The following is an 18,098-nucleotide window of genomic DNA, read 5'->3' on the forward strand; positions in this document are numbered from 1 at the left end:
TGTATAAATTGCATTATTCTGAAAACTTCATAAATAAACTACATACATATTCTAGAATACCCGATGCGTTAGAATCGGGCTACCATCTAGCTTATAAAATTTGCGGTATCTGTGTTGTATATCAGCCCTTTGTTTTTTTCCGCTGTCCTAGGCGGCGCGCTCTGAAGGCATTGACTGTATCGTCGCTCCCTATGAGGCGGATTCCCAGCTGGCCTACCTAAACAAAAACGGATTTGCTCAGGCGATCGTTACCGAAGACTCCGACCTTCTTGCTTTTGGTTGTAAAACGGTGAGGATTCCTATTGTGTTTTTTACATGCCGATAATCCAATATTTATTATATCCTCATTATTAAAAAGTCATAAAAAGGAATCTAAGGTCAGGACAGACAACTTTAGTAAGATGAAGGATCTCCGTGTGCAGTCACGTCTCGCCTTATGTGCAGCTGCAATGAGGGTGAAGCCCCTCGGGTGTTTCTCTAAGAATAATTTATAGATACTGGTAAGAAAATGCCGGCGCTGAATCAAACTGTAACCCCTTCATGACGCAGTCTGTAATATTGCATCCTATGTCTGGTCCCTATGTATAGGGCAGGCTCAAGGAGCAGCAGTGACTGACGAGAGCTCTGTTCGCTGTTTAACCCCTTCCCGACCTTTGACGCATACGCTGCGTCATGAAAGTCTGTGCCAATCCGACCTGTGACGCAGCGTATGCGTCATGGAGGGATCGCGTCCCTGCAGATCGGGTGAAAGGGTTAACTCCAATTTCACCCGATCTGCAGGGACAGGGGGAGTGGTGCTTCAGCCCAGGGGGGGTGGCTTCACCCTCTCTTGGCTATGATCGCTCTGATTGGCTGTTGAAAGTGAAACTGCCAATCAGAGCGATTTGTAATATTTCACCCCAAAAAACGGTGAAATATTGCAGCATCGGCCATGGCTGGATTGTAATATCATCGGCCATGGCTGGAAAACCTAATCTGTACCCCCCCCCTTTATCACCCCCATAGGTAGGGACAATAATAAAAATAAATAAAATATATATTTTTCTTTTTCTACTAGGGTTAGGGTTAGAACTAGGGGTAGGGGTAGGGTTAGGGCATGTGCACACAGTGCGGATTTGGCTGCGAATCCGCAGCGGATTGGCCGCGGATCCGCAGCGGAATGGCCGCGGATCCGCAACGGATTGGCCGCTGCGAATTCGTAGCAGTTTTCCATCAGGTTTACAGTACCATGTACACCTATGGAAAGCCAAATCCGCTGTGCCCATGGTGCGGAAAATACCGTGCGGAAACGCTGCGTTGTATTTTCCGCAGCATGTCAATTTTGTGCGGATTCCGCAGCGTTTTACACCTGTTCCTCAATAGGAATCCGCAGGTGAAATCCGCACAAAAAAACACTGGAAATCCGCTGTAAATCCGTAGGTAAAACGCAGTGCCTTTTACCTGCGGATTTTTCAAAAATGGTGCGGAAAAATCTCACATGAATCCGCAAAGTGGGCACATAGCGTTAGGGTTAGGGTTGGAATTAGAGTTAGGCTATGTTCACACTTTGCGGGTTTTGCCGCGGATCCGCAGCGGATTTGACACTGCGGATCCGCAGCAGTTTTCCATGCAGGGTACACTACAATGTTACCCTATGGAAAACAAAACCCGCTGTGCCCACGCTGTGGATTTCCGCGGGAAAAGCCGCGCGGCTTTTCTGCGGAAAAAAAGGAGCATGTCATTTCTTGGTGCAGAATCGCAGCGATTCTGCACCCATAGAAATGCATTGATCCACTCACTTTCCGCACAGGGCTGTGCCCACGTTGCGGGAAGTTAAGCGGATCATGTGCCGATGGTACCCGGGGTGGAGGAGAGGAGACTCTCCTCCAGGCCCTGGGAACCATATTTTGGTGTAAAAAAAAGAATTAAAATAAAAAATGATGCTATACTCACCTCTCAGCGCTGCCCGCGGCGTCCGGTCTTCGGTTTGCTGTGCGAGCAGGACCTGTGGTGACGTCGCGGTCACATGACCGTGATGACGCCGCGGTCACGACTGTGACGTCACGAAGGTCCTTGTCGGCACAGCCGCGTGCAGCGCCGGGGAGATCGCGACGTCAGAGGGTGAGTATAGCCAATTTTTATTATTTTTTACATTACTATCGATGCTGCATATGCAGCATCAATAGTACAGGAGTAATCCCGCAGCGGAAACCGCGGAACAAACCGCGATAAATCTGCAGGGATAACCGCAGCGGTTTTGCCCTGCAGATTTATCAATTCCGCTTCGGGATTAACCCGCAGAGCAGGCCGCAAAGTGTGAACGTGGCCTTAGGGTTGGAATTAGGGCTAGGGTTGGAAATAGGGTTAAGATTAGGCTTGTGTTTAGGGTTAAGGATAGGGTTAGGGGTGTGTTGGGGTTACAGTTGTGGTTAGGGTTGGGATTAGGGCTAGGATTAGGGTTAGGGTTGGGATTAGGGTTACGGGTGTGTTGGGGTTAGGGTTGTGGTTAGGGGTGTGTTGGGGTTAGGGTTGTGATTAGGGTTATGGCTACAATTGGGATTAGGGTTAGGGGTGTGTTGGGGTTAGTGTTGAAGTTAGAATTGAGGGGTTTCCACTGTTTAGGCACATCAGGGGTCTCCAATGGCGCCACCATTGATTCCAGCCAATCTTGCGTTCAAAAAGTCAAATGGTGCTCCCTCCCTTCCAAGCCCCGACGTGCGCCCAAACAGTGGTTTACCCCCACATATGGGGTACCAGCGTACTCAGGACAAACTGGGCAACAACTATTGGGGTCCAATTTCTCCTGTTACCCTTGCGAAAATAAAAAATTACTTGCTAAAACATAATTTTTGAGGAAAGAACAATTATTTTTTATTTTCACGGCTCTGCGTTATAAACTTATGTGAAGCACTTGGGGGTTGAAAGTGCTCACCACACATCTAGATAAGTTCCTTGGGGGGTCTAGTTTCCAAAATGGGGTCACTAATGGGGTGTTTCTACTGTTTAGGCACATCAGGGACTCTGCAAATGCAACGTGACGCCCGCAGACCATTCCATGAAAGTCTGCATTTCAAATGTCACTACTTCCCTTCTGAGCCCTGACGTGCGCCCAAACAGTGGTTTACCCCCACATATGGGGTATCAGCGTACTCAGGAGAAACTGGACAACAACTTTTGAGGTCCAATTTCTCCTGTTACCCTTGGGAAAATAAAAAATTGTGGGCTAAAAAATCATTTTTGAGAAAAGAAAAATTATTTTTTATTTTCATGGCTCTGCGTTATAAACTTCTGTGAAGCACTTGGGGGTTCAAAGTGCTCACCACACATCTAGATTAGTTCCTTGGGAGGTCTAGTTTCCAAAATGGGGTCACTTGTGCAGGAGCTCCAATGTTTAGGCACACAGGGGCTCTCCAAACGCGACATGGTGTCCGCTAATGATTGAAGCTAATTTTCCATTCAAAAAGTCAAATGGCGCGCCTTCCCTTCCGAGCCTTGCCGTGCACCCAAACAGTGGTTTACCCCCACATATGAGGTATCGGCGTACTCAGGAGAAATTGCCCAACAAATTTTAGAATCCATTTTATCCTGTTGCCCATGTGAAAATGAAAAAATTGAGGCTAAAAGAAATTTTGTGTGAAAAAAAAGTACTTTTTCATTTTTAAGGATCAATTTGTGAAGCACCTGAGGGTTTTAAGTGCTCACTATGCATCTAGATAAGTTCCTTGGGGGGTCTAGTTTCCAAAATGGGGTCACTTGTGGGGGAGCTCCAATGTTTAGGCACACGGGGGCTTTCCAAACGCGACATGGTGTCCGCTAAAGATTGGAGCCAATTTTTCATTCAAAAAGTCAAATGGCGTTCCTTCCCTTCCGAGCCCTGCCGTGCGCCCAAACAGTGGTTTACCCCCACATATGAGGTATCAGCGTACTCAGGACAAAATGGACAACGTTCGTGGTCCAGTTTCTCCTTTTACCCTTGGGAAAATAAAAACATTGTTGCGAAAAGATCATTTTTGTGACTAAAAAGTTAAATGTTAATTTTTTCCTTCCATGTTGCTTCTGCTGCTGTGAAACACCTGAAGGGTTAATACACTTCTTGAATGTGGTTTTGAGCACCTTGAGGGGTGCAGTTTTTAGAATGGTGTCACTTTTGGGTATTTTCAGCCATATAGAACCCTCAAACTGACTTCAAATGTGAGGTGGTCCCTAAAAAAAATGGTTTTGTAAATTTTGTTGTAAAAATGAAAAATCACTGGTCAAATTTTAACCCTTATAACTTCCTAGCAAAAAAAAAATACTCAAGCTACTTACCAGGTAGCGGTGTTTTTCAGGAGTCCATGACAGCACTAACGAGAGAGGGGATCCGCCCTTCAGGGACAGGAAACCTACAGAGATAAAAGGGCGGCACCTCTCTCCCGCATCAGTTGGATTACAGAGCATGAGAGGACCTCCATTGATTAGTAACACATAAATATCTAACACAATTCACCTTGTGACTAAAATTTTAGAAAATTTATATATATAAAAATATACTTATTGTGGTGAAAGCCATACCAGTAGAAAAGGGAGGGAATATAGGAGTGCTGTCATGGACTCCTGAAAAACACCGCTACCTGGTAAGTAGCTTGAGTATTTATTCAGTCGTCATGACAGCACTAACGAGAGAATTACAGAGAAAGAGTATTAGGGAGGGACTACTGCTTCCAGCACCCTTCTACCAAATGTGAGATCGCTGGAGCCACCAAGATCTAATCTATAATGATTAAAGAAAGTAGATGGAGATGACAATGTGGCCGCCTTACATATGTCCTCAATTGACACCTCCGATCTCTACGCCCAGGAAGTTGCCATGGCCCGAGTGGAATGAGCCCTTACGCCTTCCGGGACTTCTAGGCCACCTGCTGAATAAGCCAAAGAAATTGCCTCCCTAATCCATCTATCTAAGGTGTTTTTGGATACTCTAAACCCTTTTCTGACTCCCTGATATGATATAAACAAGGAATTATCTTTTTTCCAGGGATCTGTTAAAGAAATATATTTAAGAAGGCATCTTTTGACGTCTAATGTATGGAGCTTGAGTTCCTTTGGGTTTTTAGGATTAGGACAAAAAGTGGGGAGATTTATCTCCTGAAGCCTGTGGAACTTTGATGCTACCTTCGGAAGATAGAGGGGATCGGTTCTTAATACTACCCTATCTTCTCTAATCTGCATATATGGAGTCAGTCTAGAGAGGGCCTGTAAATCACTAACTCTCCTAGCTGACGTAAGAGCAACCAAGAGAGCTGTTTTTAAGGACAGGATCTTTATAGAAGCAGATTCTAAAGGCTCAAAGGGGGGTTCCGTTAACGCTGAGAGGACCAGGTTTAAGTCCCATGGGGCTAGTCTTTCCTTAACGATGGGTCTTGACCTAGCTGCCGCTTTAATAAAACGAGCAATCCAATATTTTTTAGTTAACCCACAATTATACAATGCACCTAAGGCTGACACCTGGACTCTAAGGGTGCTTGTAGCTAGCCCCATCTCTAGACCTCTCTGCAGGAACTCCAAGATTTTAGGAATATTAGCTTTCTGACCCATCACTGATCCTGAAACCGACATAAATTTTCTCCAGATTCTAACATAAATGTTTGTCGTGGAATTTTTTCTGCTCTTTAATAGAGTGTTAATGAGTCCATCTGAAAAACCCTTTTTCTTTAGTAATGACCCTTCAAATCCCACGCCGTCAAGTGTAAATTGGCCACTTGTGGATGGAGAATTGGACCCTGTGAAAGGAGGTCTGGGAGAATCCACGGTTGAGAAATGGACATTTTCCTCAGCCAAGGAAACCACGGCCTCTTGGGCCAGAACGGCGCTATCAGAATTACGTGAGCTTTGTCCTCCCGAATCTTCCTTAGAACAATCGGGATCAAGTTCAACGGGGGAAAGGCGTAGGCTATTTTGAAGTGCCAAGGAATTAGGAGGGCATCCACCGCCTCCGAATTGTCTCTGGGGTTTAGGGAACAAAACAGACGACATTTTTTGTTTTCTTTGTTGGCGAAGAGGTCTATCTGTGGGCACCCCCAACGATGGGTGATCTGATTGAAGATGACCTGATTGAGCACCCAATCTCCTTGCCCGAGCTTTCTGCGACTTAGAAAGTCGGCTACGACGTTGTGTTTCCCTTTTATATGCAGTGAAGTGAGCGACCGTAGATGATTTTCGGCTATCTGTAAGATACGACCCGATACCTCCATTAAAGATCTCGATCGGGTTCCCCCTTGGTGGTTAATGTAAGCTACCGTTACCTGATTGTCTGAGAATAGCCTGACGTGATGGCCCTGCAAGGATATAAGGAAATGGCTCAGAGCTCGCTCTACGGCTAATAATTCTTTAAGGTTAGATGACATATTCTGTTCGGAGTGTGACCAGACCCCCTGGACCCACAATTCGCCCATATGCGCCCCCCATCCCGTGGGACTAGCATCTGTGGTTATTACACGCGATATGTGGTTTATCCAGGGAACCCCATTATGCAGGTTTGGAGTGTGTAACCACCAACGTAAGGACTGAATAGTGGAATCAGACAAGGAAAAAGAACTATCCAAGCGACCCCCCAACAGACGAGTGTTGTGCAAAACCTCCCACTGTAGGACCCTGGTGTGGTACTGGGCCCAAAGTACTGCCGGGATACAAGACGTGAGTGAGCCTAATAGTGACATTGCTCCCCTCAATGTTATTAACGGATTATTAATCACTCTAAGTATCTGTCGTTGGATTTTTTCCAACTTAACGACAGGTAGACGGCATTCCTGTAACCTTGAGTCCAATATGAGACCCAGGAATTCTTGAACCTCTAGAGGCTGCAACCGTGATTTTTTAAAATTAATTATCCACCCCAACCTTTGCAAGGATGCAATTACTTTGTGTAGTTGGGACGTGCAGTGTGATTCAGAATTTCCTATTATTAATAGGTCATCCAGATATGGAACTATGAGAATATCTTGCTCATGGAGATGTGCCATAACCTCTACCATTATCTTCGTGAACACCCGAGGGGCCACTGCAACACCAAAGGGAAGTGCTCTGTACTGGAAGTGTTTGACTGATTCCCCTAAAAGGACTGCAACTCTTAAATAACGCTGGTAGTCTACGTGTATGGGGACATGGTAATATGCGTCTTTAAGATCTAAGACGACCATAAAACACCTGTCAAACAACAACTTTATTGCGGTTTTTACCGACTCCATTTTAAATGACGGGATCCACAAAAACCTATTTAGGCCCTTAAGGTTTATGATTGTGCGAAAGGTATTATCCGGTTTTTTAATCAAAAAGAGGGGAGAATAGAATCCTTTACCCCTTTGTATTTCAGGAACCTCCACCAAAACACCTTTCTGTTGGAGATCCTGGACCTCGGTCTCTAACGCCAGTTGTTCTGCGGGAGAAGAACGTATCGGTGTTATAAGAAATCTGTCCTTAGGCATGATCTGAAAGTCAAATTTTAGTCCCACTTCAATAATATTTAGGACCCACGGGCTATTGGAGATATTGCGCCACTCCGGATAGAAGGCTAGAAGCCTGCCTCCTACCCGGTCCGCCAGTCATTGTGGCTTCTTGTTGTCTCGAAAGGAATTAAACATATAGCCTCTACCTTTCTTTTTATTGGCGTCATATCTGGGTTTATCTCTATTTGATCTTGTTCGGTCAAACCACCTCCTATTAGTGCCACGCCTGTAAGTGGGTCTACCAAGGTAGGGAAAACGTTTCTTACTGTCCCCCGCTTTTTCCAATAATTCGTCTAACACTGGACCGAATAAGTGCGCCCCTTCGCACGGAATGTTGCATAATTTAGATCTGGCCTGCATGTCCCCTTGCCAACATTTCAGCCAGATTGCTCTACGGGCTGAATTAGAAAGAGCGGCCGACCTGGCTGCCAACTTGACTGAGTCCGCTGAAGCATCAGCCAGATACGCCGCAGCGCCCTGAATCATAGAGAGGGAGGATAACATTTCGTCTCTCGGGGTTTTGTTTTTTAGCTGATCCTCCAGGCTATCCAACCACACCATCATAGAGCGTGCAGTGCAGGTGGCAGCAATTGATGGTCTAAGAGCCCCTGCTGAAGTTTCCCAGGCTCCCTTGAGAAACACATCTGCCCTCCTGTCCAGTGGGTCTTTTAAAGTTCCCAGATCCTCAAACGGTAGAGAGGATTTCTTGGAAGCCTTGGCTACAGCTGCATCGAGCTTCGGGGCTTTATCCCACGTCGCCGATGCGGACTCTTCGAATGGATACTTCCGTTTAAAGGATGGAGGAAGAGAACCTTTCCTTTCCGTTTTTTTCCATTCTCTGGAAATTAGGGCGCTAACTTTCTCTACCACCGGAAAGCATCTGCGGGATTTACGGTCCAGACCTTTGAACATGACATCTTGCATGGACTTTTCTGGCGGGGTCTGCTCAATTCCAATTGTGTTATTTACCGCTTTTACGAGGCGGTCTATCCGGTCAAAAGAAAAACAAGAATGACCGTACTCAGTGTCCGAGGAGGATACCGATGTGTGAGAAGCTTCTGACTTTAGCTCTCCTAAGTCACTGTCCTCACGTGAACTTGGGGATCCAGGGTCTATTATTTTAGGCCCCCTACTATGAGATTGAGATCTTGAAGAACTTCTAGTCTCTTGTCTAACAATTTGTCTTAGACTAGTAGTGAAATCGGGTGTCTCCTCTGTTATTAGACGCTGGATACACGGACCACATAGTTTTTTAACGTATTCGTCAGGGAGAGGAATACCACATTCTGCACATTCCTTGTGCTTGGACTTAGAGGACCGCTTTTTTCCCTGATGTAAGAAAGGGAAATAAGGGGAGACACAATCACTAAGTGAACTTTCACGAGGATCACTTACCCCTATAGTGTCTGAGTGGTACCGAAGATTGCGGGGGGACCCTCTCCACCGAAGCAACATCCATACGGCTTGAGGACTTTCCGGCTTTAGAAGATTGATCAGCTCTACCTCCAGGACGACTACTGCCACTAGAACGTCGCTGGGTGTTCGCTGCATGGGGCTTCTCCAGGGGTTGACACTGTTGCTCTGAAGGCAACGGATCCTGCTCCTGAGACTCCATTGTGAAAATGGAAGCGAAGCAAGAGGAAGCCGCAGCTGAATCATTAAATAGCCGGCCCCAAAGGTACCTCCCCCAGATGGGGGTCAGCAGGCCAATCCTGATGAACTGCCCGGTACATTACAGCATGTGGGAGGCCCCTCCTCCACGAGAACCACTACCAATGATACACACACTGTCCCCCAGGAGAGCGCTGCCGTATCCAGCCCCTCCTTTGATAAAAAACCGCCACGAACGCTGTTTTCGGTAACTCCGACAGGGCGCCGCCATGTTTTTTCCCCCCGGCGCGGCCTATTGCGCATGCGCCGTACGTCATCATTTGCTGCCGCTCCAGGCCCCGCCCCTTTCCGCGCGTCACTTCCGGTGCGCCTTGCAGCTTTCCAAACGCCGCACGCAGCGCACAAGCCAGAGGGGACACCAACACCGCTGAGAACGCGCCGCAGCCACCCACCCGAGCGCGGACCATAAGCGCTGGCTGATAGGGCACAGGTGACCCCTGTAACACTGTGCGGTCACGCAGCACAGGGGGGAAAAAAAAAAAAAAAAAAAAGAAGAAATCTACTCAGCTCTAGGGGCACTACCCCAGCTAAAGGGAGCCCCCAACACCCGCTATCAGAAGGAGGGCCTCCCACATAATACTTACCCGTACCTGCGGCGATGGGACACCGAAAGAGACAGCACTCCCCCTGAAGGCTGCTCCTGCTCTGCTGCTGCCTACCCCCACAGCCCTCTGTGGTGCGGCACTTCCAGCATCGCGATCAACACAGAGGAAGGGGACCTCCCGCCTCCAGGATCGGTGAGTCGGACCTGGGTCAAAAATCTTCATTCTTCACCTTTCTTCTTAAAGGCATACTGTAGGGTCCCCTGTCAGGGACAGGAAACCAACTGATGCGGGAGAGAGGTGCCGCCCTTTTATCTCTGTAGGTTTCCTGTCCCTGAAGGGCGGATCCCCTCTCTCGTTAGTGCTGTCATGACGACTGAATAAATTTGTTTCCAAAATTGTGCTGATGTAAAGAAGACATGTGGGAAATGTTATTTATTAACTATTTTGTGTCACATAACTCTCTGGTTTAACAGAATAAAAATTCAAAATGTGAAAATTGCAAAATTTTCAAAATTTTCGCCAAATTTCCGTTTTTTTTTCACAAATAAACTCAGAAATTATCGACCTAAATTTACCACTAACATGAAGCCCAATATGTCACGAAAAAACAATCTCAGAATCGCTAGGATCCGTTGAAGCGTTCCTGAGTTATTACCTCATAAAGGGACACTGGTCAGAATTGCAAAAAATGGCCAGGTCATTAAGGTCAAAATAGGCTGGGTCATGAAGGGGTTAACCAGTTAAATGCTGCTATCGTGTCTTCTCATTGCCAGTGTCTGCAGGGATAACAGGGCCACTACATCTTTTTTTTTTTTTTTTTTTATTTTGGGGAACCGAGCAATCCTGGGAATGAGATTTGAAATGGATCAGTGGTCGTGCATACATTGGTTGACTGTGAATGGCACTCGGCTATCTACGACAGTCCTGTAGACAATGAATGAAGTGGAGATGCGCATGCCGCAGTTTAACAGGCCCCTGTTCTCGAGTTTGGTGTGGGTCTCAGAGGTCGGACCCCTAGCGACCAGGAAGTTATCATCCTGTTGCTACATGATAACCATCAATGATGTGAATACGGCTTTAAACATGTGATCATTAATCTCCGTCCTGTTTCTCCAGGTGATCCTGAAAATGGACAAATTTGGAAATGGTTTAGAAATTGATCAAGACAGATTCGGGATGTGTAAGCATCTGGGCGATGTGTTCACGCAGGAGAAGTTTCGCTACATGTGCATCCTGTCTGGCTGTGACTACCTGCCTTCTATCCATGGTATTGGTTTAGCCAAAGCGAGTAAACTCCTGAAAATCGCCAATAATCCCGACATCACTCAGGTAATCGCCTCGATTATCATCCCTGCGCTCCATCTGTTGCAGGTTTTGTGTCAGACGTGATGTTTGCTTGATGTGAATGTTTTTTTTTTTTGTTTTTTTTTTAGGTTATTAAGAAGATCGGACAGTATCTGAAATCGAACATTACAGTACCCGATGACTACATTGAGGGGTTTATCCGTGCCGATAACACGTTTCTGTATCAGTTGGTCTTTGATCCTGTAAAAAGAAAACTGGTCCCGTTAAATCCTTATGAGAATGGGATAAACCCCAAAGAATTAACCTATGCCGGACCGTATCCTTCTTATTATTATTGCACAGAAAGCTCCACACTTCAGTGTCATAAAAGACATCATGCATTCTGCTCCAGTCACATCCAAAGCTGCAGAGACACTTTTGTGGATTATAAGTGCATGACGTGATGGGACGTCATATGTGGTTTAGATGTGAATAGAGGAGAAAGTTTTAGGAGTCTGCTCAAATAAAAGTTCGATCTATCAAAATATAAATTTATAACCCATATGGTAAAATCTGTACAGCAAAAAAAAGTTTAATCGCCAGAATTGCGAGTTTTTCATCACAGCACCACCCACAAAAATGCAGTAAACACATTCTATGTGGTCCAAAATGGAACCAATAAAAAAAAAAATCAGCTCAGCACACAAAAGCTAGAAAACTTTACAGGTCTCATAAAATGGCGACATAAAGCAAATATCAGAAACGAGTAAAATAAAAAATATATTTTAAAACTTAATTATGGTAACAAAGAAACCTACACAAGTTAAGAATCTCCGTAATGATACTGCCAAGACATTTTTAGTTCATAATGAACGCTGCAAAATCAAAGCCAAAAAACCTGAGTGAATTGCGTTTTTTTTTTTGTCTGTTTATATCATAACTGGACTTTTTTCTTTCTTGTTTTTAGTACATTTATATGGTAAGATAAATGGGGTTTTCTATATCGCTTCATTGGGTGTTTTACAAGACAACAACTTGTTCTGCAAAAAACAATCCTTTGTACGGTGATGTTGACAGAAACATAAAGAAGCTATGGCTCTTGGAAGAAGGGGAGGAAAAAAATAGCGAAAATTGCCTGTTTAAGATGGGTCTACAACACACATGGGTCTTCGGGAAAGGTGGTCTTTATAGTCTGTTTTGTGAATGCCTTCTACAGGCTGCTGATTTGTTGCAGAAGTTTCTGGGGTGCTCCAGACATGTGAATGGAGTCTCTGCAGAAGGTGCCTGGATAATTGTAGAATTTTCTACCACAAATCTGCTGAATATAGAAATGTGGTGAACATCAAACTTAGGCCGGCTCTTCGTCTGCTCCCTGTGTGGTGTCGTGCACATGTTCCACTATATAAGAAATCCCCGTTATTACTTCAGTCCTGTATGATAAGAAGCTTTGTGCATGGAGCGCAGTTTGTTTGTACGAGGCTCGTGTGATTATTTTTGTGTTTGGATGGGTCTGGTTTTTTTTTCCTTAACATAAATTAGTAACCTGGGGGATTCGGTTGGTTATCAAATTGCTCTTGGAAACATAGATGTCAACTCAATGGAAAAAACGGACGACTATGACCCTGATGTTCCACAGGTGAGAGGTGTGAGCGGCATCACAATCTGTATGGTGCTAGGTAATGGGAGCTGTTGGAGGGATTGCCCATCCTTCTGGGCTCCACTGTGATATTGCAAAAGTGATGGCCACTGGTGACATTTTTAAGTTTGGGGCTTCACTAATTTCTAAACTTGGAAGCCATTTCCGCACTGCTCTGATTATCTACATCACCCAAAAAATGCTGACCTAAAGGGGTCTTTCCAAAAACATCACTTGTCTATTATCTGGCTGGGTGATCAAGCATCTGATCTGCAGGGTCGCACTGCTTGGATCCTTTTCAATAAAAAGAACCAGGTTTCCCGTTTGAAGGGCTCTACAGTCGCCCGTGCGCTTCTATTAAAGGGCTATTACCATCATGTACATTTATGGCCCATCCATGGGAACGTTCTCGCCTCTAGGCCCTATGACTTCTGTTTGATTCCTCACATTGCCGTATAATTGTCCTGTTTTGTTTTATCTTGAAAATTTGCGTTGTGTTTTATTTTACTCTGTCGCCTCATTGGGGGACACAGGACCATGGGTGTTCTGCTGCTGTCCACTAGGAGGCGACACTATGCATAATGTGAAAAAGATTAACTGTGGCTCCTCCTCTGTAGTATACACCCCTGGACGGCGTCAGCCTTCTCCAGTTTTTGCTTAGTGTCGCATAGGAGGCACACCTAAGATTTTTTTTTTACGCCCGTTTTTTTCCGACGGATTACAGATGAAGAAAAGTGGGTCTCCTGTGAGACTCCCGGCATGGCTCCTTCCTTGGCCCCCTATCACGGGGTGCCCAGTTGAAGTAGAGATGGCTATTCCCCATGTTGCTCCTTCCCCAGTCCCTCGGGTGCTGGTTCGAAGTCGAGACTCCCCCTCCTTCCCCAATTCCTCTTGGTTTCTGGGTTGAGGTCGAGGCGAGGATAAAGGCCCCTGAAGGTGACAACAGCACCCTCCCTAATCCCCCTCTGGGGGCATTAGGTTGAGACGCCTCTGTAGGGCCTGTACAGGCAGCACTCTGCAGCTCCCAGCAATGGGCCAGCACACTGCGCCTGCATCCAGGGACCCCAGCCCAGCTGCGGGCTCCTGTTGGGGCCGGGGGGAGTGCAGGCAGGCATGGCACAGACACAGGGCTCCCTACGCCCCTGTCTCTGCGGCAGCACCAGCTCTATACTGCCTCAGGGGGACCCCTTACCGGGCCCCCCTTCCGCTTACAGCCCCACCGCTATCCTGCCTTCAAATCCGGGGGGGGGGGGGGGGGGTCCGGTTCAGATCCGACCCCCTCCCGGACTTTCGCGCCAGCCTGGAGCCCTTCTGGGCATCAGGCATCTAATTTAAACCCCCGCTTTGGCCTAGCTGAAGCCACCGCCTCCTCTCCGCCCCCCCGTCCCGTCGTCCCCCGGATGACAAATATGACACTATACAGTGTCATAGAAGGGGCGGATCGAGACAGAAAGGGTGCGTTTTTACACAGCTTTGCTGCCTTTTTTTCTCAGCTCTTCGCCCCCTTCTCCCCCTGTCTCTTCTCTTCGGCGGCCATTTCTACTGCAGCAAGGATTAACCCTGCATCTCCCGGTCAGCAGGACCAGGCCAGCCAGTCTCCTGGGGGCCCAGGACTGTGGATCTTCGGCGCTGGACCTAGGGGCAAACTGATGGGGTAAGATCACAGCTGGGTTGTTTTACTCGGCTGTGAATCCATATTCCCTATAAGGCTCCCCTATAGGGACCTCTGCATAGCTACCCCTGTAAGGTCCTCTGCATAGCAGCCCTTCTGCACTCTGTGCACTATGCCGGGCTCAAGGTCCAAGAGAACCAGGCAGGACTGCTATTATGCATTCTGCACAGCCTGCAGGACCGCTCTCCCCAGCGGCAGTGTGTACCCACACTGCCAGGACTGGACTCAGACTACTGTGTCAGAGCCCCAAGAGGCCCCTGCCAATGCTTCGGTGTCTAATGCCACACCGGAATGGGTCACTCAGATGTCACAATCTATGACGCAGTGTATAGATAACCTAACCTCCACATTGCTTCAGGCTCTACAGAGTCCTGCCTCGGCTATGACCGTTACCCAGCAAAGGGAGAGCTTGACTCAGGGACAGGACGACCCTGGCACATTCACGTCTAAGTCAGGATGCAAGCGGACCCACAGTCCATCTACGTCATCCCATAGCACTCGGTCATCCCCTTCTAGGGAGAGACATCGTAGTTCCAGGTCATCTAGACCGTCCCCTTTCCAGGGACAGACAATGCAGATCTCCGCAATCCCCGACCAGAGAAGGCCTCCTCCCCAGCTCACCCAGCAGGGGTGATACACAGTCTCAGTGCCTCAGTGATACACAGGATTCGGAAGGCATCTGTGACTCCGACTCAGACAAGGAAACGGAGGGGTCCCTGATCCCAATCCCCCCTAGCAATACAGTGCTAGTTGAGGATTTAATCTCTTCCATCCATCGGGTGCTGGACATTTCTGATCCGCCACCAGAGGCCTCAGAACACAAGATTTCCTTTGAAGGACCTCTGAAGCCGCCTAAGGGTTTCTCTAACCACCCAGAGTTTAAGGCGATACTTAAAAAGCAGTTCTCACAGCCTGAGAAAAAAATTCGCTAATCGCAAATATCTGGAGGCGAGGTACCCCTTCCCGCAGAAGGATACCAAGGAGTGGACAGACCCACCCGAAGTGGACCCCCAGTCTCTAGACTAGTAGCACAGACCCTTCTTTCACTGCCAGATAGCTCAACCCTCAGTGACGCAGCAGACCGGCAGGTAGAATGCATGGCTTGTTCAATTTTCGAGGCCGCAGGGGCATCCCTGGCTCCCGCGTTTGCTTTAGTTTGGGCTGCCAAGGCCATTCTGGCCTGGGCCAAAAATTTACAAGCTGGCCTCCAAGCATCCGCTCCTGAGCTGTCGGACCAAGCGGTTCAAATAGCAGTCATAGCAGATTACATGCATCATAGCATCAAACGCATTCACAATTCGGCGTATCCTCTGGCTGCGGGAATGGAAAGCCGACGCAGCCTCAAAGAAGTCTCTCACTCACCTCCCCTACCTCAATGGGCGACTTTTTGGTGAACAGTTGGACAAGATGATATCCAACGCCACCGGGGGTAAGAGTACCTCTTCCCCAACTGAAACCTAAACGCACTTACAAGAAGCGTAACCAAACACGATTCCGATCCTTTCGGAATTCTTCGGGCTGGTCCGTCTCGCGTCCAGCACAAAATCGTAACTGTTCCCCACGCAGGGACATCTCACGATCAACGCAAAGGTCGGACAAGATCTGGCAGTCAAAAGCAGCCCAGTCTAAACCCAGAGAAGGAAAATCTCAGACTTTCTCCTCATCATGACTCATGGACCCCGGAAGATACCACACCCGTAGGCGGCCGACTTTTGCTCTTTCATCAAGTCTGGCTGCCTATTACAGAAGACAGGTGGGTCAGGGAACTAGTGTCTTCTGGATACAAAATAGACTTCACCTCCAACCCACCGGACCAATTCTTCCTCTCTGTCCCCCCCAAAACCACCAGCCAAGGCTCGTGCCTTCCGGCAAGCGGTCTCCTCGCTTTTTCAAGCAGGAGTCATAGTACCGGTCCCCACGGCCGAGCGCTTCCGAGGGTTCTACTCCAATCTATTCGTAGTCCCCAAGAAAGGAGGCAGCGTGCGGCCCATACTGGACCTAAAACAACTCAACAAATAAGTACGGGTCCGTCACTTCCGCATGGAGTCCCTTCGGTCCATCATTTCGTCCATGGAGAAGGGAGAATATCTCACCTCCATAGACATACAAGACGCATACCTGCATATACCGATTGCACCTGCCCATCAGAGATTTCTCAGGTTCGCAATCGACCAGGACCACTACCAGTTCGTGGCTCTCCCGTTTGGACTCGCCATGGCTCCCAGAGTGTTTACCAAAGTCATGGCAGCCACCATGGACGTCCTGCACTCCAGAGGCATAGTAGTCGTTCCATACTTGGACGATCTACTCATCAAGGCTCCCACCTTCAAGGACTGCGAGCTCAGCATCTCAATCACAATCGACACTGAGTCGCATGGGCTGGTTAGTCAACCTACAAAAGTCATCACCAACTCCGAGTCAGTCTCTGACCTTCCTGGGAATGCTATTCAACACCTCCAGGGGTCTAGTGCTCCTTCCCAAGGACAAGGCACTGGCTCTCCATCTAGGAGTTCGCACCCTCCTCCGCAAACCCGCTCGATCTCTCAGGTTTGCCATGAGAGTCCTCGGCAAGATGGGGGCAGCAATAGAAGCAGTCCCATTTGCCCAGTTTCGCCTCAGGCCTCTCCAACTAGCCATCCTCAAGTCCTGGGACAAGAACCCTTTCTCTCTTGACAGGGAGTTCCGGCTAATGTCGTCAACCAAGAGGTCCCTGCACTGGTGGCTCAAGCCAAACTCGCTAGCAAAGTGGAAATCCTTTCTCACAAGTCATTGGAAAGTTCTGACCACCGATGTGAGCCTGACGGGTTGGGGTGCAGTGCACCTACACCACAGGGCAAGTGGTCCCCAGTGGAACGACCATCAACATCCTGGAAATTCGTGCCATCCTCCTGGCTTTGAGGGCCTTTCATCACTTACTGGCAGCCTCTCACATCAGAATACAGTCGGACAATGCCACGGCTGTGGCATATGTGAATCACCAAGGGGGGACCCGCAGTACCCAGGCGATGCGAGAAGTGTCACATATCCTCCACTGGGCGGAGGACACAGGGTCGGTTCTCTCGGCGGTCCACATTCCAGGGGTGGACAACTGGAAAGCAGACTTCCTCAGCCAACAAGAAATAGACTCGGGAGAGTGGTCCCTCCATCCCCAAATTTTTCGCCAGATCTGCCATCGCCGGATGTGGACCTAATGGCATCCCACTTCAATGCCAAGGTCTCCAACTTCATGGCCATAACACACGATCCGCGGTCGCTCGGAGCAGACGCTCTGGTTCAGGACTGGACCCAGTTCAGCTTCTGTACATGTTTCCACCTCTCCCCCTGATACCCAGGGTGGTGAGGAAGATCAAGCAAGAGGGAGTTCCAGCCATCCTAATTGCACCGGACTGGCCCAGACGTACATGGTATGCTGATATCGTACAACTTACAGCAGACGCCCCCTGGCGTCTCCCCGATCGCCACGATCTTCTATCACAAGGCCCGTTCTACCACCAGAACTCGGGCTCTCAATTTGACGGCGTGGCCCTTGAGACCTGGGTTCTAACCCAGGCAGGGTTCTCGCTGGCCGTCATTGGAACTATGATCGGCACGGAAGCCAGCCTCTGCCAAGATTTATTACCGTACCTGGAAAACTTTCTTTACCTGGTGCGAATCTCGTGGCCAGACCCCACTCCCTTATTCCCTACCCAAAGTACTTGGTTTTCTCCAATCGGGTCTGGAGGCCAGGCTGTCATTGGGCTCGCTTAAGAGCCAGGTGTCAGCCCTCTCAGTGCTTTTTTCAAAGGCGCATTGCTACCAAGCCGCAAGTAAGGACTTTTCTTCAGGGGGGT

General features: G+C 48.1%; 1 protein-coding gene across 3 annotated transcripts in view; it reads left to right on the forward strand.

Moving 5' to 3' along the window:
- The window catches only part of EXO1 (exonuclease 1), a 53,879-nt gene that overhangs the window by 6,759 nt on the left and 29,022 nt on the right, over window positions 1-18,098 (forward strand). For all 3 annotated transcript variants that reach the window (XM_077286355.1, XM_077286357.1, XM_077286356.1), the window contains exons 5-8: window positions 152-289; window positions 10,793-11,005; window positions 11,110-11,297; window positions 12,500-12,596. In XM_077286355.1, coding sequence (XP_077142470.1) covers window positions 152-289; window positions 10,793-11,005; window positions 11,110-11,297; window positions 12,500-12,596 — 636 coding nt within the window. The remainder of the gene's footprint in view (window positions 1-151; window positions 290-10,792; window positions 11,006-11,109; window positions 11,298-12,499; window positions 12,597-18,098) is intronic.

Source organism: Ranitomeya variabilis, chromosome 2 (assembly GCF_051348905.1).
Source record: "Ranitomeya variabilis isolate aRanVar5 chromosome 2, aRanVar5.hap1, whole genome shotgun sequence".
Classification (NCBI taxonomy): Eukaryota; Metazoa; Chordata; class Amphibia; order Anura; family Dendrobatidae; genus Ranitomeya; species Ranitomeya variabilis.